Source organism: Mercenaria mercenaria, unplaced genomic scaffold, assembly GCF_021730395.1.
Source record: "Mercenaria mercenaria strain notata unplaced genomic scaffold, MADL_Memer_1 contig_1806, whole genome shotgun sequence".
NCBI classification, from domain to species: domain Eukaryota; kingdom Metazoa; phylum Mollusca; class Bivalvia; order Venerida; family Veneridae; genus Mercenaria; species Mercenaria mercenaria.
This window is the reverse complement of record NW_026459813.1, coordinates 20,460-42,018: the sequence shown is the minus strand read 5'-3', so window position 1 is coordinate 42,018 and position 21,559 is coordinate 20,460. Positions and strand designations below refer to the sequence as shown.

Below are 21,559 nucleotides of genomic sequence, written 5' to 3'. Positions count from 1 at the left end.
ACGTCACACCAAAATGTCTCACGTTGTAGCGTTACGTCGCTTATCGCAGTAAGAATCCGAGCGTGACAATACCACTCTGTAAACGCACTGTTAGTAAAAGGATCCCAGAGTTACAAATCATTCTTTTAATTAACTTTTTTCTTTCACCCACCCTACGCTATGGATCTGGTTTCTCTATTCATTCACATGATATCTTAAAAACAATAGAACAAGTTAACTGTTAATCCGGTTGGACATATCATTTAATAATTAGAACGTAACGGTGCCTGAATTTTGTTATAAATAAGTTCTTTATTTCCTTTTGTTCAGTTTAGTTTCACTGAAATCTGTGATCGTAGAAAACCAAAAATTAACAAGGGATTATAAATTATAAGCGAAGGTAAGCAAAGCTATTTCAAACCCTTAGATGTTTCAGTAAAGATAGAATAACATGAAAACAACATAACATTTTAATTGATTTCTAAGTCCTTCAAATAATCAAAAGTTATTTTATATATTTTCCTACCTGCCTTCGCTAAAAATAACCAATATTGCCTCAGGGGATTTTCAAACATATATATTATTATTTACTGCACTGCCACAACTGCCATTGAGAAATGCCGTCCAGGGTGTTCATACTCAACTTCGTCTTAATCCGATGATGTCTAATTAGTTAGATAGTTACAAAAACTATAACGATTTGTTTCCCTCGTCAGTGGTTATTCTCCATTCAAGGCTGATATTTGTGCCGATGGTAACGCAGAAAAAGGAGTCTATGAATCAGGGACTGTGCTATGATTCGGCACTGATCTCTGAACTTTGCCAAAGTGAATCTGAAAGCGGACTAACGGTCGTACTTAAATGCAATCAGAAGCAAACATGGCTTAGGTAAATTGGTCAGATTTCAGATCTTTAAAAACTAGGTTCGAATTACACCCTGAGGAATTCTTTTCATAATTTTTTTCCTAGTATTTCGAATTTATACAGAACTGAATTTTGTTTGTTATTCATTGTTATATACCGTACTTTATACAGTAACAAAAACATCAAAGAGAACGACCATAAGAGTTGCCGTTGAACCGTCATGGCGTAATGTGCCTCACACGCCACAATCATAATTGCAACGGGACGTCAGTGCGTTCTGTCGTTGACGTTATGTAGCAACGTCATTATCGTTGGTGGAAGGATGCTGAATGGTTTTTTTCAGATCGGTTCTCAAATACTGATGCAATTATTATAGATGGAAAAGGCAATATGATTAGCGTTGGGCAAGTTAACTCGCTTAGGTATTATATTAATCTCTCACTGAAGTAAAGTCGTTCGATGTATCCGTCCCTTAATTATTCATAGTCTTTTAGACATATGTTCATAGGCTCGACAGCATTGGTTTATTGTTAGCCTTTTCAAATATGTAAGCATTTAGTTAAATAGTCAAAAATATTAAAAAATAAAACAAACAGAGAGGGATTTGAACCATCTACCGACATATCTATTCGTATAAAATGTAATATTACTTGCATACGTAATGCCTGAGCTATCAAGCGCTTCTATTAGATGACGCAGTTTTAACAATTATTGTTTAATGCATTGACTAACAATACCAAACAACACTATAAGCAGGAATATTCTTTATTTTAAAGTGCAGTCACGACTCAATACGCAGTGATGATAAAAAGGAACTAAAACCCCATTCAAAGAATACAATGGTTATACGCGGAATACAATGAATAAAATTCCTTTACTCGTAAAAGGAAAATAACGAACGTGATAACCCTCAATTTAAAGGAAATCCACTCGTATGTTACTGTTATGGTGACTTCGTTATAGAGTTATTAAATTGTAAAGAGCAAAACAGGAACGATCTCAACAAAGTTTCAAATGACATTGTCATAAAATATAGTAAACACAAACAGTGACGCATGCTGTTTTGTGTTATAACATCATTCTCCAGATGTCCCGAGGGATTTGTTTGGGCCCATATAAAATCGGTAATATCTATAAATTAATCGAATTTGAAAATATGACCTGATAATGCTATTTAAAACGGAAAGAACATGCGATAACGCTGATCTAGCACAAAACGCGTACAAAAAAAAACATTAACAAGAAATCAACAACCACCGCCCCCCCCCCCCCCCACCACAAAAAAAAAAGAAAAAAAAAAAAGAAAAAAAAAAAACAAGGACATGAATATATTGTCTCTCTGTGTCTTTAAATTTCCATGAAATGCGCGGGAATGTCAACGTAATTTTGTACGTTGATGTCTTTTCCTTTTGAATTACCAGTTTTGGACCGTTTACACTTTGCCATGTTTTATGCTCAAATCCATGTCAGTGTTATAATATTAAAAATGTTAAGACGTTAGTTTTGCTGTTGTATATTTTAAAAGAAAGTCTAGCATAAATCTGCTGTTCTTTTCACATTTTGGTGTGTTTTAACAGGACAGAAAACGTGTGTTAACAGAGAGATTACCGCGCTCACGTGCTGTTAAAACACCTTTTTAAATTATATATGCGCGTTCCGTGGCAAAGCATGAACGTATTATGGTCCTAAAACGGAAATTTAATGTCGTTGAGGGGTAATTGATTCGTTTATTAGTTTTGTTTTAGTTTTTTACGCATCTTATGCTAAAAAGCGTTAAGGCATGCTCATTTCGTATTGTTACATTTTTAGAATACCTCGCAAAACGTTGGTACCCTCGCCCTGCCTGGCTCGGGCATCATCCAATCCCTCGGGATTCTGCAGATGTTTTAACACGACAAAACATGCGATTTCCATACAGTATCACACATTAAGAAATATTTTCAAGTGTCATAAAATGAGGGCATGTCATAAAGGAATACTTTTCCATGAAAATAAGTATATTACCTTTCAGATTTGAGGTATTTATTACTTGTTTAACTTCACACGTTAGACATTGTTACATTACGTTTTGGCAATTTACAAATAATCTTCCGACACTTCTTTTTTCTTTTGTTTTGCTGTCAAAACAGTCAATGATATCATATTGCAAGTACCGCACAGTATCATGGCATTTACCTTTTAAACAAAAATATATCACGTTACTCTTTGAAATGTGGTGGGGGGGGGGGGGGCGGAGTTGATTACTTTAGTCACAGCTGTGTATTGATTAGTGACTAACCTCTTAACCTGACGTTACCGTCATATTTTAATGCAAACAATATATCTTAAAACAGAAGTTAGTAATTTGACGAAAATGGCTTCGTTTTGAGGAGGCTACGTTTTTGGTGCGTGGCATTCCCTGTTTGATATTTTTCTTTGTTTTTTTTTTGCATCACACTGCCAGGTCATAATAGAGTATGTCAAATTAAAGCAACAAAGTACTGAAAGGCATGATGGCATTAAAAGACAAACGGTGGGGGTAAGAGTGAGGTTAGGTGCACCATAAACCGGTTTAAGCTCCCCAGTGGTGTTTTTGCCACTGACCGTTCCAAGGCGGTGCCCCACTGTGTTCCTTTGTTTGTTCGTTTTGTCCTTATGTGTTGGCTTTGTGTGCGTGTGTGTTGTTCGTTTTGTCCTTGTGTGTTGGCTTTGAGTGTGTGTGTGTGTGTGTGTGTGTGGTGCACGCGTCTGCGTGCTGGGGGTTTCGTTTTGAGGAGGCTACGTTTTTGGTGCGTGGCATTCCCTGTCTGATATGTTTCTTTGTTTTTTAGGTAAATTGGTCATGTTATTATCTTTACAAACTAGGGTAATACCACACTGATTAGTTACAATTTTTATTATGTTCATTTTTGTATTCATAAGTAGCGCTCTCTTTTATAATAAATTACAAACGAAGTTAAATCGATAGTTGGCCTGATGGAGCAGTATGTTGAGAAAATAGATATGCAATATGTAATCATTTTGTAGTGATAGTTTTGACGGTTCGAATCTTGCACCCGTCTAATAATTATTTTGCATTACATACTTTGTGTAAGATTGTTTTTCTCTATTTTTACATGTAGCTCACCTGAGCACGAAGTGCTCGGGGTGAGCTATTGTGGTCGCTGACCGTCCGGCGTCCGTCTATCCGTCCGTCCGTCCGTCCACACTTTCTTTTAAACAACATCTCCTCCTAAACCACCAGGCCAATTTTAATGAAACTTTACAGGGATGTTCCATGGATGGTCCTCTTTAAAAATTGTTCATAGAATTGAATTCCATACTGAACTGCAATTGACCCAGCCCCATGTGTTACTTGATTGTACATAGGGAAATCTTCATAAATTTGCTAAAAATAAACCAGAAGGTCAAATCATGACCCTCAGGGTAAAATTGGCCCCGCCCCAGGGGTTACTTGATTGTACATCGGAAAATCTTCCAAAACATTTCTAAAAATCATCAGTTTGACATTTGAAACATGTAGCTCATATTACTCTGGTGAGCGATCCAGGGTCATCATGACCCTCTTGTTGTTTCTTATGTTCGAATAAAATCGGTAATCATATCTATAAAAGAATCGATACTGAAATTATAGTCTGACAATGCTATTTAATGTGGACTAATCCGTTGAGCTTTAAAAATGTCGCGGGAAAACATAACCCTCCAAAAAATACATTAGATCATTTGAAAGGAGAAATGTATCTAAACATTCTTCCGTGACATATGTAATTTAGTGATCAAGTTATAGCCAATATAGATTAACTAACTCGTGTCGTCACCGTTTAATCGTATTGAAAAAATGAAAAGGAATGAAATACAGATTTTTTTTTAAAGTTAAGGGTCTGGGAATCGAACTGTCGACGAAAAAGTATAGCATGAATACCGTTACTGCTAATAATATATCTCATTTAGTGATTTTTCTCTGAATAAATCATCGTTTGGAGTTCAGATGCGAAGGAATTATACCACAGCAGCCCGAGTAATATAATAATACGCACCTGAACGACAAACTATGATTTTACTCAAGACCAAATCACAAAATGAGATATATTATTTCGATTCTAACACGTTACCAGCGACTTTAAAGTACATCCTTGACTGCATTCATTAAATACTTGTCCGTTTTCAATCGGCTTCTTTTCCAGTGCGCCGCTATGCCGTTTGACGTCATGACGTAATGATTGTGACATCAGAAAAGTGAATTGTTGTATAATAATTCACTGTTATCAGCCTTCTTTGTTTAATAGAGTAATGAATCGGATCGTGTTAGAATTACATTTTAAAATGGCGTAATAATGTGCGATACCTATAATCGGAAGTGGGAATTTAAAATAGTCATGTTACATGTACTACGGCCTATACGGGTTCGGTCTGTAACACGGTATGTTATATTGTTCTTATTTATGCCGTCGATTTAAATAAAATATAATTATGCGTATGGTCATCGTACATCTTACTGCTAGAGTTCAGTAAATGAGGATCATGATTTCTAACAAATGAATATGGAATGGTATGTTAGTGTGTAATGTGAGGGTTCTGTACTTACATTCCATCGGTATAAAATAGATGTTCACGAAAACCCCGTGTATGGTGTATGTATAGAGGATGTTTGTTTGTTTTGAGTGAATATGGAATATATCTCACTGAGAAGCGATAAAAATGTGAAAATTTTCTCACTTCGAAGTGAGATATATTCCATATTCACGAAAAACAAACAAATTTTCTTTTTATTTTATGCTCAATTACGTTGAGATGTGCATTTTGCGACTAGATCTATTTTAATCTCAGCGCGGGAAACAGACGCGCGTACACAGATATGACATCAGACGTGCTGTGACGTTACAAAGACACATGCAACATAAAGTTCAATTTTGTTTTATTTTTTGCTGCCTAACGGTATGAAATTCTCTTTAAGTAACATAATTTGAATCGAGAAATATACTATAAAGAACAAAGTGCGGCTACAATTTTCACCCTGTTTTAAGCAAATAATTTAAAATTCATACACAATGTAATGAGGGGGCGGAGCTATATCTCTCACAGTGTGAAAATATAGATTTCATATTTTCACAGTGCGAGTGATGAGATATGAAAATATTTAACTGATAGAATACAGTATTTCATTAGTTAGCATAAAATAAATTACCGTATTAATTTCAAAACCAGTGGAGAAAACCGGTATTGTATCTATGCTGAAAAAAAGTAAGAAAAAAGTGTACTTCAATCAAGAATCGAACTCCGGACATCGGGTATTATACAAAGCGGACTTGCGCGTTGCGCTAATACAATACTTCGTACATCTAGTCTCAGCTTGAGATACTAATCCATATTGTCTGTGCGTGATTTACCTACAGTTCGTGTTTGATAACTTCGGAGTGACGTCACGTTTGTTTATGTTTTCTGGATTTATAAAACTATAGTTCAACCGCGTGTTTTGAGCCGTGACGGAATGATACACTTTTTCAATTGGATTATATCTGGATTCGGTGCATACCTGGCTGAAAAATCTTTATAGAGTAACTTGATATACATGTTTTGTTTACCATGAACTTGATTATATCGCTAGTGCGATTGGTAGAGCGTTAGAATTTAAAACCCCGAGGTGCGAGTTCAAGCCCAGATTACAGCCATATTTGTTCTCGTAAACATTTTTATTTATTTCATTTTACTAAAGAATCTTTGAAGACTCTTAAAAACAATTATATGTTTTAATAATAATGTTTGACGTATCTTTTTTTCATTCTTTCTATATTTTTGATAAACTTTGCTACTTTTTGCTACTTTTATTTCAATTTAATTCATGTCACATAATTTCAACTTCTCTTGCTGTGTCTGTTGACGACCCTTCAGCTGTGTCAGTATCAGAGTCAGATGATGTTTCGGAATCCGAGTTAATCTCGATGATCATATATCCACTGGACCATGCATTCGCTAAGATTCAACGATAATTTATACCGCTTTACTATGTAATACATGTACGTTCCTATCCGAATCAGCTGTCCTGCATAAATTAGTCATGGCTCAAAAAACGTGGTCGAACTATAAAATGATAAACAATACGGTCGACTGCGTTACAAATATCAAATAATTGTTCGATTACTGTATCTAGATCCGTTACAAGCAAAGCAATTGTAGGAATTATATTGATATATTTGTCACTGTCCCTGTCATATCAGATAGGCGATCTGAATTTGATTACACATGTACTATGCCCCAACGCTGACATGATATTTACAATAAATTTATATGAAGCATAGGGAATTAAATATTGTTGGAACTTGTCAAAACCTAAATTCTTATAGTATTCATAACAAGCATAAATCAGCTCAAAGGTAAAGCATACTGCCTATGTTCACTAGATATTTTGCCACATGTGTTCGAAACTCGGCAACGGTAGTTAATTTTCGTTCTGTTATTGTACAGAAACAGATTCCTTCATTTTTTCTATGACAAAACGACAGAGAAATATAAGAAACTGACATTGCAGATGAGAAAAGTGTAGTACCATTTCAAAGATGATGTCAGTTAAATTAATAATTATACTAAACATATAAAAAGAAAATTCACATATATCATATAAAGTCATAGTTAGATACAAACCATGAAAGAAACAAACGAATAATACGGGAACTAAATTGAAAACAGATAGGAAATAATAGAACGACAAATTATCTGAAAATCAAATCCGCATGACGATTCGAATTTTAACAAAATGATTTCAAATTGGTATTTGCATTTGAGCTGTTGAGTTATTTTGGCATATACTTACGGCATATTTAAGGTATTAGGCTCCTTATGTTTAAGAAATGGCCTTTGCTTGGTGTATTTTTACAGTTGACCGTGCTTTGCACTTTGTTGCAAATTTACCGTGCCATTTTTGTTATAAATTTTGTGCAATTTATGGTTTTCCTCAAGCTCAAGTAAAGCCAAATTTCAAGTGGAGGCCTTTATCCGAAACGTTTGCAGATAATTTTATTATACAATTATTTTTTTTATGAAATAATCATCAAACTATTGGTAAACAATTTTAAAACTTAAAATAAAACTGTCAATACCAATTTTTCTACGGTGCCTCAAATAAACAGATTTAACGAGACAGAATTCTAACTCCAACAATAAAAAAAATTAAGGTCGAATCCGGTGGATCTGTTTTGAATTTTGCTCACTTCAATCAAAAATAATCTTGGGGCAGAAGTAAAACATACCTGCATTTCTTCCATAATGTGTAATCTAAAGAATGAAGGCAAAATAAATAACGTTTACCGCATGCAACTCAGTATTTTTACAGATGTCTAACTCTACCCCTTCTGTTTCAGAGGTAAGTTCGCTATTAACAGCGGGTGTAGGAATCTTTATTTAACATTGTGAGATCATTGTCATGTCGGGTCAATTAAATCAATCTTTGATATTTGTTTACAACCGTACGATGATTTGTGCTGATTCCTTATGGAGGTACGTGAGGACAGAATTTTTTATATATAACATTTATGTATGTCCTTTAATATATGGTAGGAGTTAATTAATACATTTTTTTTTCGCTGACGATGAAAACGCATAAAAGTTAGTACCCAGGAAATAATGCAAACTATATATATATATATTAAATGACCTAAACTGTAACCTAGTAACAAATGCACGGTTCATGCATAGTTCTAACTCCACTAATGTAACTTGTGATAGAACCAAAATATTTAAACTTTAAAAGGATCAGCTGAGGAACTTTGAATGTGACTGCAATGTTTCCATAGAGGTCGGTAATATTTCCAGGTTAAAATAAAAACAAAACAATAAAAATGACTCCCAATGAAGTTCGAAAAGTGATTGAAGCTGAAAAAGTAACAGTTTCATAAATTGTTTATCCTGAAGAGAATACTATAGAGATTTCTCTGATCCACTGAATAAAAGGATAACTTACTTGATGGAAATAATGAAGTTATCATATTTTCAAAATTAAGTATTAGATTAAAACTAGTTTTGAGTTCGATCATAGTCAACAGAATATGTATAGCATGTCAAATCGTTTCCATTTAAATTTGATTTACCAGATTCTGCCATGATTATAACCTCCATGCAATCTAGACCTAACATAGTTCATATCAAGTGCCTTGCTAATGAACTTAACATTTTCTCAGGCTTGAAATAATTTCAATCTTACTACGATTGTGTTTAGTTCACAAATTCAAAACAATGTAACGGAAGAGTAAGAAAAATAAGATTAAGTTTATCGAAAAGAAAAAAAAGAAACCAGACACTCCTTATTTTTTGTATCGCATGAACACATTGTTTTAAAATGTGCATTCGTCTGTAAATATATTCTTTTGTTTAACGTCGCACCGACACAACTAAGGTCATGTGGCAACTTTCAAGCTTTCACGGTGAAAGAGACCCCATCTATAGCTATCCTCTGTGCATTATTGCATCACAGGCGGGCACCTGGGTAGATCCACCAGCCCTGCCACTTAATAGGGAAGCCCTAGAGGGACACTTCACTTCCGTATTTCCTATTTTTGACTTCTAAATTTTTCACTTTTCACTTCCAACTTCATGACTTTCAACTCCTGATTCTAATTGCCACATTCTTACTTCCGACTTCCGAAGAGGAAAACATGTAAGTCAGAAACTTTGAAGATGGAAGCCGGAAGTCAAGAACTTAGAAGTCAGAAATGCAGAAGTTTGAAGTTGGAATTAAGACATAAAAAGTTTGAAAGTCAGAAATAAAGAGTCAGAAATCAGGAAGTTATATATATGGACGTCAGAAGTTGGCAGTTAGAGGTGTGGAAGTTGGATATCGGGAATCGAAAGTCAAAAGTCTTTAAATTAGAGGGCAGATGTGCTAAAACCGTAAGTAAGAAATAAGAAGTTCGCAAAGTTTTAGTTAGTAGTGAAGAAATTGGAAGTCAGTAGTCGGAAGCGGTGTAGTTAGAAGTCAGAAGTGTGGAAACTGGAAGTAAGAAGTTTAAAAGATTAAAGTCGGAAGTCAGAAATCAGGCAGTTAGTGGTCAGAAGTGCGAATGTTAGTAGTTGAGAACTTTTAAGTGAGAAGTGCAGAGGTCAGAAATTAATAAAAGTACGGAAGTCAAATTTCTCTCCAGGGCTTCCATAACTGGATGAACCAACTGTTGATAAGGGTCCAAGGATTTTTGTAAATATAAAAAAGAACCCCAAAAGGCTTTATATGATGCCATTGTATATTCTGGGATGTTTTAAGTTGATGATGTTTTTAATTTGTTTACAGATTTCAAACAGATATCTCGATGCTTAATTGTAAACCGTATCTTTTAAACCACAATACAATTAATGTACTTTAAGTTCTTATCTTCAACTAGAGATTAACATATCTATGCCCATTAAAACTACTATTATTATTTTGACGCTCTTTCTCAGCATTTTACTAGCAGTCAGAACGGCATAATTTCCCCTCCTGATGGGACCAACATTGAAAAAGCTCTGGCGGTGACTCTGACACAGACACAGCGTATGAAGGTGAAAAACTGACACTGCTGACGACTCTGCAACAGATATAGATATAGCGGACGAGCCGGAAATAAAACTAATTTTATCCTACCCTCATACAAAATATAGCACATAATTGGCCTGCCTAATAAACTTTGCTTTATCTAGTCAGTGTCAAGATATCACTTCTGCGGGAACTTTTGAAATCACATATTTTATCAAAATTTTGCACTGAAACCATCACCATTATATTGGAAATGCTTGAACTTAGAAAATGAGTGGGCAAATTATAGTTTTTTATCCAGAAACAAAAATGTTATTGCTATTTTTCACTTTTACAGCACTTCAGTCGGAAATTTTTAAAATACATTTTTTTTCCCGAATTTTTCATAGAAATCGTTATCATGGTACTGGAAATGTTCTAACTAAGAAAATAAGTGGTAATATCAAATGTTTTACCCAGAAACAAAAAAGTTTTTGCAATTTTTCAATTTTATTCATAAATAGAATTGCACTTGCAAACGTCATATATTACGCCACGTCTGCACGCTGTTGCTCTTTCCAACGACTTTTCCCTATTTTCTAAACAGGTAGGATAACTAGAATATTAGATTACTGTCTGAAAATTTTAAATTTATAAGGCTCGTCTACGAAAAAAATATAAGGCTTGGCACAGCCTCGCCTAATATATTTTCTTCAACTCGCCTAATAAATTAAAACCTATCAGACAGTAACCTAATATTCTCTATGTAAATTGATTGATTAAAGTTTCGTTGATATAAGAATAAAAAGAAAAAAGAAAAAAAAAAAAAAAAAAAAAAAAAAAAAAACGTAACACACGGAATAATACAAAAAGAGAAGACAAACTAAGAATCAAAATGTAATAAAGCAAAAAACAAAACAGGACTATATAATACATTTCCTTAGAAAATAAACTTCTTTCGAGTTTTTACAACTCTTGCTTATTGACGCACTGCTTCTGAAAACCGACAGCTGAGCTATTTCGCCATTCATGTAAAGGTGCATTTTCATTTGGCAAGTATCATAAAAATTTACCGTGATAACTGACCAACCTATATTATCTTTCCTTGACTTGCCTGACATTTTCGCGCCATTTTTATTATCGATCGCAGACTGTACGGTCTAACGGTCTAAGTGCCTAGATAAAAAAGTTATTGTTTTCTTTTGTTTAGTTTAGTTTCATACAAAACGAAACAAATCTACAGTGCTTATGGAAAACTAAAAATTAACAAGGGAATGGAAATGCATAAATAAGAGACAGTAAGCAACAGTTGTTTTAAAATCTTTTATGCTTAATGATAGAAAATCATGAAATAAAACTTATTTTAATTTCAAGTAACCAAAAGTTATTTTATAAACATGTATTTTGTACAAGCTTTACCTATATCACTGAAGATTTGAGATACTTTTAGCACCCGAGTTCGCAGAGACAGATTGACAACTCTTTCCTCATGAGATTTTCGTACATATATTTTCATTATTTATTTATTGCATTGCTATAATGTGAAAATAAACAGGTGTCCTTACTTATATCACAGAAAATGTTTTGACAATTTTTAAGATTTTTCCTTAAGTTTTAAGAACTTTGTATTTTTCACTATGTGAAGGATCATGATTCTTTCCTGACTGAGGCGCATAACTCCGCATGCTGTAAAAATCCTTTAATATTTCATGAATCTTGGTCAAGTACATTTTGAGTTATACACGGCACAAACGTTTATTTCCTGACATAACTTTAGTTTTGCAAGGTGAAATAAATGTAAAAAACAGTTGCACAAACTCACACGCTGTATAATATTCTTACATGGTTTTATGACTCTGGGTGAACTATTTTCGAAGATGTTTGCAACACAAACTTTTAACCATCTCATGTATTTTTTTTTTCATTAGTCAAAGGAATATACTTCGAGCCTGGTTTAAATAAAATCTCAAATTAAACATTAGGTCACTATGCAACTTTACATGCTATACAAAAAACCTCTAATGGTTTATGGTTTTAAAAGTCAAATACTTTTTGAGATACATACGACACAAACTTGTATCCATTTTATGCATTCTTTTGATAATCAAGGGTTATTTCTCTAGTCTGACTGATAGAACTACGGAACAAAATCCAAAATAATCAACTTCTATGATAAATGATATCCCTATGATACTTAATGATCCTAGGCCAAATAGTTTTTGAGATATGTGCAACACAACATTTTGCCTTTTTATAAGATGCTTTTGACTAAGTCAAAGGTCGTAACTGTTTGGGGAGTGGCTTTCGTCAGACTGAGTCTATTTGATCAAAATCAAGGTCTATAATATACCATTACTGATGGAATCTTATGTATAATATTCAGGTACATTAAACATTTTCATTAAGTTTTCATTTACTTTATGCTATTTTTTCAGGGAGTTCCAGTTATTTAGAAGTATATTCATATGTTGACGTCAAAGCCAGCCAATCTAGCCACTTGGCCGGTCGATGGGCTTGGCCGATCGATGGGCAATTATATGGGCAAGTAGTTAAATTAAACAGTAGGTTGAAATTATTTGTCTCGCTTAAGGTTTGCTGAATTAAAGATCATTTACAAAGCTAAAATGATTAGACTATACTCCAGTATTGATAGTTAATGTGAGAAAATATAACATTTATATAGTTAATGTGAGAAATTATTACATTTATATAGTACATTAAAGGAGATATTAGTTACCTAAAAGATGCAATAATTATCTATAAATACATGACTGTGTACCTGTACACTAACACGTTTTTAAACACTTTTGCATTTTGTTTTACATTTTTCACGACAACTCGAATAATCACATAAGTACGGCCAATTTTCAAAGAAAGATGGAACGAGTTTCATTTTTTCTCAGTTTTAATTTTTCGAGAGATGGTGCATTTTTAGGAATTATAAATCTGTAAAAGTAAAGATTTGCGTATTTTGCAATGTATAGGTTGAGTGTATGGGATCTGCTCTGTTGTAATTAAATTTGTCATTACAACAGTAGGTTGAAATTTTTTGTCTTGCTTAAGGTTTGCTGAATTAAAAATCATTTGTATGTTTTCCCATTGTGCACGCTGTTATATCAATGTCAACAGAAATGACTAAAATCACAAATATTTGAAAACTTCATTGAGTACTTTGTTTCTGTAAAGATATGGTGACTATTCTATTTCATACATGTACATATTTCATCAACAGAAATGTTTTTTTTCTTCTCTTAAATGCATTTGTAATGATTCTGCTCTGAATGAATCAAATGTGAACTGATAGGTGACACCTTTACAATACGTATAGTCCTGGATACGTACAGCACAGAGTTCCGTCAGACTGTGTCTATTTTATCAAAGTCAAGGCCTATAATTCTGTTTTACTGATGGAATCGTATGTATGATATTAAGGTACATTAAATACTTTCATTATGTCTCCCACCACACAGTGGTGTGGGAGACATATTGGTTTACTCCAGTCTGTGTGTGTGTGTGTCTGTCTGTGTGTGTGTCTGTCACAAAGCTTGTCCGCACTCTAAGTCGAACATTTCTCATCCGATTTTCACCAAACTTATATAAAATATGTTTGACTATAAGACCTCAGCCAAGTTCGATAACTAGCCAAATAGGTCCAGGCGTCTTGGAGTTATGGTCCTTGAATTACCAAAAAATCGGCCTTTTTACTCTTGTCCGCACTCTAATTCAAATATTTCTCATCCGATCTTCACCAAACTTGAACAAAATGTGTTTAACTATAAGTCCTCGGCCAAGTTCGATAACTAGCCAAATCGGTCCAGCCATTTTGGAGTACGGCCCTTGAATTATCGAAAAATCGGCCTTTTTACTCTTGTCCGCACTCTTAAGTCGAACATTTCTCATCTGATCTTCACCAAACTTGAACAAAATGTGTTTGATCATGAGATCTCGGCGAGGTTTGATAACTAGCCAAATCAGTCCAGGCATTTTGGAGTTACGACCCTTGAATTACCAAAAAATCCGCCTTTATACAATTGTCCGCTCTCTAAGTCGAACATTTCTCATCCGATCTTCACCAAACTTGAACAAATGTGTTTAACTATAAGACCTCAGCCAAGTTCGATAACTAGCCAAATCGGTCGCACCATTTTGGAGTTACGGCCCTTGAATTATCGAAAAATCGGCCTTTTTACTCTTGTCCGCACTATTAAGTCGAACATTTCTCATCCGATCTTCACCAAACTTGAACAAAATGTGTTTGACCATTAGACCTCGGCCAGGTTTGATAACTAGCCAAATCAGTCTAGGCATTTTGGAGTTACGGCCCTTGAATTACCGAAAAATCCGCCTTTATACAATTGTCCGCTCTCTAAGTCAAACATTTCTCATCCGATCTTCACCAAACTTGAACAAAATGTGTTTAACTATAAGACCTCAGCCAAGTTCGATAACTAGCCAAATCGGTCGTACCATTTTGGAGTTACGGCCCTTGAATTATCGAAAAATCGGCCTTTTTACTCTTGTCCGCACTATTAAGTCGAACATTTCTCATCCGATCTTCACCAAACTTGAACAAAATGTGTTTGACCATTAGACCTCGGCCAGGTTTGATAACTAGCCAAATCAGTCTAGGCATTTTGGAGTTACGGCCCTTGAATTACCGAAAAATCCGCCTTTATACAATTGTCCGCTCTCTAAGTCAAACATTTCTCATCCGATCTTCACCAAACTTGAACAAAATGTGTTTAACCATAAGACCTTAGCCAAGTTCGTTAACTAGCCAAATCCGCCCAGGTTCTTTTGATTTATGGCCCTTGAGTTACTGATTGGATCCACTCATCCAGAGCATCTAATTGGATCAACTCGTCTAAACCATCTAGAGAAACTAGACATTTTTCATAGCGGCAGTTGTGGGAGACATGCGCTTTTCTCAAAAGCATCTCTAGTTAAATTTTTTATGTTATATTTTCAGAGATTTTATGCTATATTTTTCAGAGACTCACTTATGTAAGCGGGGTGTCAGTAGAACATCAGATGATTAGCAAGAGACGTTCAAAGCCAGCTAGTCTAAACACTTGGCCTTAAAACTGCTTGATATTACAATTCCTATTTTGTCTTGTTTATCAGGCACATTGTATGCTACTTGAGTGGTAAGTTTATTTATACGAAATGATCAATTCTGTAAAAGAAACGAAAAGAACTTCTATCACGGGTTCTGTGAAACTATGTTTACTGAAAGAATATGAAAGAAGAAGAAAATAATCTTGACTTTCCATGTACAAATGAACTGCTTTAAAATCTGACATTGACGTTGCTAACGTTTGATAGAGTAGAAATGACCTAAGCCCCAGAAGAGGGCCATCAGTTTAACAGGTTTAGTATATTCAAGTATAGGTAGTATTCAGAATCATTTGCTGATGTTTCTGCTGTTATTGATCGACCACAGAATGAAACAAGTTATTATGTAAAGGGAAAATGATGCATATTTCTCAAATGTTTATGAATCCTAGGCTTATAGTATTTTGTAACACGAATTAGTCATTTTGTTCGCACGTAATAAACTATACAGAATAGATTCGACATACATGTGTGAATATTGGTATAACAATATATGTCTTGTTAAAACTACTGGATGTGCACACATCAATTAAAACTAGCAATTACATGATTACTAAATGAGTTCTGTCCTTCAGGTTTCTGTGTTCAGGATATTTCTGCTGAATCCGGGCAGGCGGTGTCTTGTCAGCTTGATAAAAGTCTTAGAAGTCTTAGAGCTGATTCTGTACAGTTTACAATAGTTTTAATTTGTGTAAATACTCATTAATATTTCGTGTGAGTTCGAGTATTATATCTAATAATATCACACTGCTTTCATCAGTTTTATTTATATAAATGAATAGAGGGGGAAATTTGCATGTTCAGTACGATTTTTATAAGGTGTAGTTAATGGAAGAAACTTAACAGTTACTATTCGGCATTCATCAAGATACATGTAAATCATTTTAGAAAATGTCGACCATGAACTCTCTGCAATATATCAGATCTAAATATACACGACTTGTGTTATCACAAGCATATTAAAATTTTCAGAAAAATATTAACGTAATAATAAAATGATTTAAGTAACATAAAATAATAATAATAAAGCACGATACGAATCGTAGTCAAAATAATCGTAAAGAACTGTTATCGAATCTACGGCCACTTGTGCAGGAGTCAAAGATTTTACCACGTTGTCCATCTTAAGATATTATTAAATTTAGTAAACACCTACAATCATCTGTTTTAAGAATTTTAGGCCACCCTCACCACACACTCTGCCTTACATCTCGCCCCGAATTCCTCCCAAAGAAGAGCTTTCCCGGAATGACGGCCGCTCGTGTCAGTGTGGGTGGGTGGGAACCATCTTTTCAACGGTCACACGGTCCGTTCCAAAGCTCAAGATCTAGAGTAGTGCTGCATCCAACTTGAAAAAAAGTGAAAACTTCCAAAGACCGATATTAAGACCAGCTCACCAGTAAACAAGAGTTTTTCCAGAGTAGCCACCAGACTAGTCCTTTTTAGACCGTCACACTCTACAACGGCCACTCGGTCCTATTTCTAATTCAGGGCCCCGCAGGGTCCTGCTATCAACCGCTGTAACAATTTTTACTCATTTTGTTTCGAAAATGTGCCTTTGCAACAATTTGAAACCATCCAAAGCGCCAGTTTTCATACTTTCATATAGTAGCATAGTTCTGCCACGAGATTGTGAGGTAGCTATTGTGGTACTTAAACATCTATCTTAATAAGCGAAGTTTTGCTCAAAATATTATTTCAAAATTCGAAATTTCCTATTAATACCATTGCGATAATTTACATTATCATCCCGTTTTTTTGTTTTGTTGTTTGGTTGTTTGCGTAAGTGCCCACAGCAGCCATTTATTTGCTAAATATCTATCTCGAGTTTTTGAGCGGTTATCCTCGAACATTTCTGAGAACTTTTTCTCAGTAGCCTTAAGTTTCCTTGAAAAAACATATTTTGATAATAATAATTTATTGTAATGCTGATTTCAGAAAAATGCATAACTTCCCTGGAAAGTTTAGACTATTATCGAGATAGCTACCAAGTCTCGCGGCAGTTTCAAACACTAACGCAAAATTTTGCGCTAAAATGTTTTAGGGAAAAAATATAAAATATCTAGAAAATATCATGTCTTGCTGAAATGTTTTCAGAAAAATGTACACATTTCTTGAAAAGTTTACAGTATCATCGTAACAGTTACCTAGCTATCTCGTGGCAGAATTATGCAACCATACTTTCATATTCCTACTTTCATTTGCGTACCTAGCAATTAGAGAAGGTAACTACATTATTGTTACTATTGGCACAGGCTGTTCAAAGCTCATTTATACCAAATACAAATATCAGTAACATTATTACAAATTTTAAATGCAGTACTCGGCGGGCACCTGAGTTTAACCACCGATCTTCCGTAAGCCAGCTGGATGGTCTGTGGTTCTACCAGATGCCCGTCCGTGATGATGTAATGCTCAGAGGGGCGGGCCCTTGGGGTCTTCCTCGATCATCAAAGCTGGACATTAGCCATATGAATTGTAATTGTGTCGGTGCAACGTTAAAATATTTTAGACAAAAATGCATTATAAAAGAATGCATCCATAAGATACAAAAAATAAGGTGTGTCTTTCTATTCATTAAACGATATCACTAAATCGCAGTAGGATTATAATAACACAAACTGAAAATCCAAACACTTAACATACAAATATACAATAAAACCTCCACTGTAAACGAATGATATTAATCGGTTCTTCGATGAAAGAAAAGACACATAATACACTAAAATAAAAAATAAATGACACAGAGCTAGAAAATGTAACATTGCAAAATGTGTATTTATCTAGATAATACACTAAATTGGCATACTCAGAAAGACAATGTATTTTAAAACTTATTGCAAAATTGTACTTCTGAAAACTATCACTCTTTATTTAATAGCGAAGAGCAAATTGGTGTACTATTATGCATGTATTCTTCCTATTCTCGATTATGGTTGTACTATTTGGAAAAAGATACAAACTGTTATTCAAATGTATAAATAAAGTGAAAGTAATACAAAATAGAGCGGCCAAGATTATAATTAACAGACCGATAATGTCACCTACATTAACACTTTTTAATGATCTAAAATGGCTTAAATTTTGTAACAGGGTAAAATATAACACAGCAGTGATGGTTTACAAATCTATGCATAATACATGACATGCCTGACGTATTGTCTCAAATATTAAATGAATTGCGTGTATATGATATTCAGGTACATCAAATACTTTCATTAAATTGTCATTTACTTTATGCTATATTTTTCAGAAACTTTAAGCTATATTTTTCAGAGAGACTCACTTATGTAAGCGGGATGTCAGTATTTAGAAGGATCATCAAATGATTAGCAAGAGACTTTCAAAGCCAGCTAGTCTAAACACTTGGCCATAAAACGGCTTGACATTATTCTTCCTATTTTGTCGATACTACACTGTTGCATTGTATACTACTTGAGTGGCAAGTTTATTTATACGAAGTGATCAATGCTGTAAAAGAAACGAAAATAACTTCTATCACAGGTTCTATGAAACTATGTTTATTGAAAGAATATGAAAGAAGTAGAAAAAACTCTTGACTTTTCATGTCTGAGTGACTTGCTTTAAAATCTGACATTGACGTTGCTAACGTTTGATAGAGTAGAAATGGCCTAAGCCCGAGAAGAGGGCCATCAGTTTAACATGTTTATTATATTCAAAAGTGTCAAATCATGGTGCTTTCCTAGAAATCAGAGATGTCCACGACATTATGGAGTTGCACGAAACTCCATATATTTGCCAATGCTTTACACACTCTTTGATTGAATTCCGCACCTAATGGCTCATTTCATGACAATTTATCAAAGTTTCATATTTTGTAGCGATTTCTCTCGAAAACTTTCATATTTTCTTCAAAATTTATTGATTTTCAACCTGAAAATGGTTAAAATACCGAAGCAATAAGTAATATTTTTCTTTTTATGCATTTGTCCTATAATAATATTATTTTCAAAACTGATGATTAAATTAAGTGCATTGCAAACAAAAAATCATATTTATAACCAAAGATGAGTTTTGCATGCAAAATTAAGTGCGTGGGATAATTTAACATGAAAAATAGGAAAACTTATTTATGTTGTAAATAATTACCAATGCATGACCGTATGTAAAATAGTGACTTCGAGTAGTCATAATTTACCCAAACACTTGTACATTACTGACATTAATCATAAAAATATTGTTATTATTAAAACTATACTGGTGTTCGATTAGAGGTTATGGAAAGTGCAACACGCATAAAAAATAACTCATAATTTATATTTATATTTTGTTTAAATTATGTTTGGATGTCTTAATTCAGTTCGATAAAAAGACGATTATTATACTCGAACTACCATTTTTAAATTTGTGTGGATATAGTAAAATATCATTTTAGTCAAGGTCAAATGCAGCACCGATCCTGCAAATGGCTAAGGCCTATACGAGTTAGTGAGTAATTAAAACAAACCTGTTTAGAACTAGTCCTTTTTAAAGTAACATTGTTAACATTAAATATTATTCAGAGAGAAAGGAAGCAGTTCTAGGCTTACGGTGATAGTTTAATATTTACATAAAACACGCGAACAGCCATATGGAAAGAAATATTCAGATTTACATAAAATTTGGTAAAAAGCTAGCGATGTAATATGAAACAATATTTCTGCTCTCCACTATCATTTATCTTCTGTGTAAGCTCAAATCAATATTGTGCCATATAATCATATATTTTACATTCGTTTATTAAATTTAACCAGAAAATCGTGTCGTTTTAGACTTTGTCCTCGATTTAGTATATTTAATTGATATACTTTGCCAATTTGGTCATTTACCAACTGGTTTTTGTTTTTAGTTGCTATATGCTTACCGAATTGCTATCTTTTCTGGAGATTTGTTTCAATGATTTTTATTCTTTAAATTTCGCTTTGCTATTTTATGTTGCAAACTATTTTGCCTTCAGAAATATGGGTGTGGATATAGCAACATACCGTAGCAGAATAGGTTGCTTTGGAGGTGTTCGTTTAAAGACAGTTGTCGTATGTAACCAGTGCACTATGGATCTCAACATAGACGGAACAATATTCTTCATTGCAACGTTGCTACTTATTGCAGGAATAGAGCCTAACCCAGGACCTATGAAATCCATAGACGGTACGCGCTTATGTTAATATTTCAGTTTTAATAACACGGTCATTCATATTCTAAGTGTTACCATTGTTATTCTATATGTCGTTATTCGTATTGTATGTTCGATATTCTTATTGTAAAAGACGTTATTGTTGTTGTATATTCATTATTGTTTTGTAAGCTTGATATTGTATGTGGGATTTCCCGCGATATAAATAGCACACGCGATATAAATAGCTCAGCGACGTTATACAAATTATACAATCACATAACATAGAATAAGAATGACACGTTTTGTAAATAGAATCGTCAGATATTGAAAAACAATGGTATTACTTAGAATATGAATGACACGACATTGAATAACAATATCAAAGATACAATAAGAATAACGAAATATAGAATAATAATAATGAATTTTACCATAAGAATATCGAACATACAATAAGAATAACGACATATACAATGGTAAGACTTAGAATATGATTGACACAACATTGAATAACAATAACAAACATACAATAATAATAACATACATGTATAATTTAGCAACGTTTGACATGCCATAGTACGCCGGTGTGTGTATAATTATATTTGGACCAATGTTAGATAGGATATGCCAATTGCGATTTTTGAATTGCTTTTTAATAAATGCTATTTGCAATTTCCTTGTTGCCATTTGCCAATGTTCGCTAATAAGTGTCAGCTTATTGCGAGCCGTTCGATATGTCATTTGCTAAATTTATTAATGCATTTTGCCAGTTGCTCATTTGCTGAATGCTATTTGTCAATTGCTCATTTGTTTAAAGGTATTTATGGGTTGCTCTTTTGTCCGTTGTTTGTTAAATGCCATTTGCCAATTTGCTCATTAGCCAACATGTGTTTTGATATCATTTGATATATGCTTACCGAATTGCTTTCTTTACTAGAGATTGTTACAATGATTTTTGTTCTTTAAATTTGGTTTTACTATTTTTTGTTGCAAACTTGAATTGACAGATTTAAATGGTGTCAGTAGACATA

General features: G+C 33.9%; 1 protein-coding gene across 4 annotated transcripts in view; it reads left to right on the top strand.

The window, feature by feature from the left end:
• The first annotated feature begins 308 nt into the window (after positions 1-308).
• Positions 309-21,559, top strand: part of LOC128551887 (uncharacterized) — a 35,843-nt gene continuing 14,592 nt past the window's right edge. Inside the window, exons 1-4 of one of the 4 annotated variants that reach the window (XM_053532827.1) lie at positions 309-379; positions 12,733-12,858; positions 15,290-15,444; positions 20,370-20,560. In XM_053532827.1, coding sequence (XP_053388802.1) covers positions 20,374-20,560 — 187 coding nt within the window. In that variant the 5' untranslated portion in view covers positions 309-379; positions 12,733-12,858; positions 15,290-15,444; positions 20,370-20,373. Of the gene's footprint in view, positions 380-12,732; positions 12,859-15,289; positions 15,445-16,616; positions 20,561-21,559 lie in introns of those variants that run through there. The other 3 variants (XM_053532826.1, XM_053532825.1, XM_053532824.1) reach the window with 3 other exon arrangements.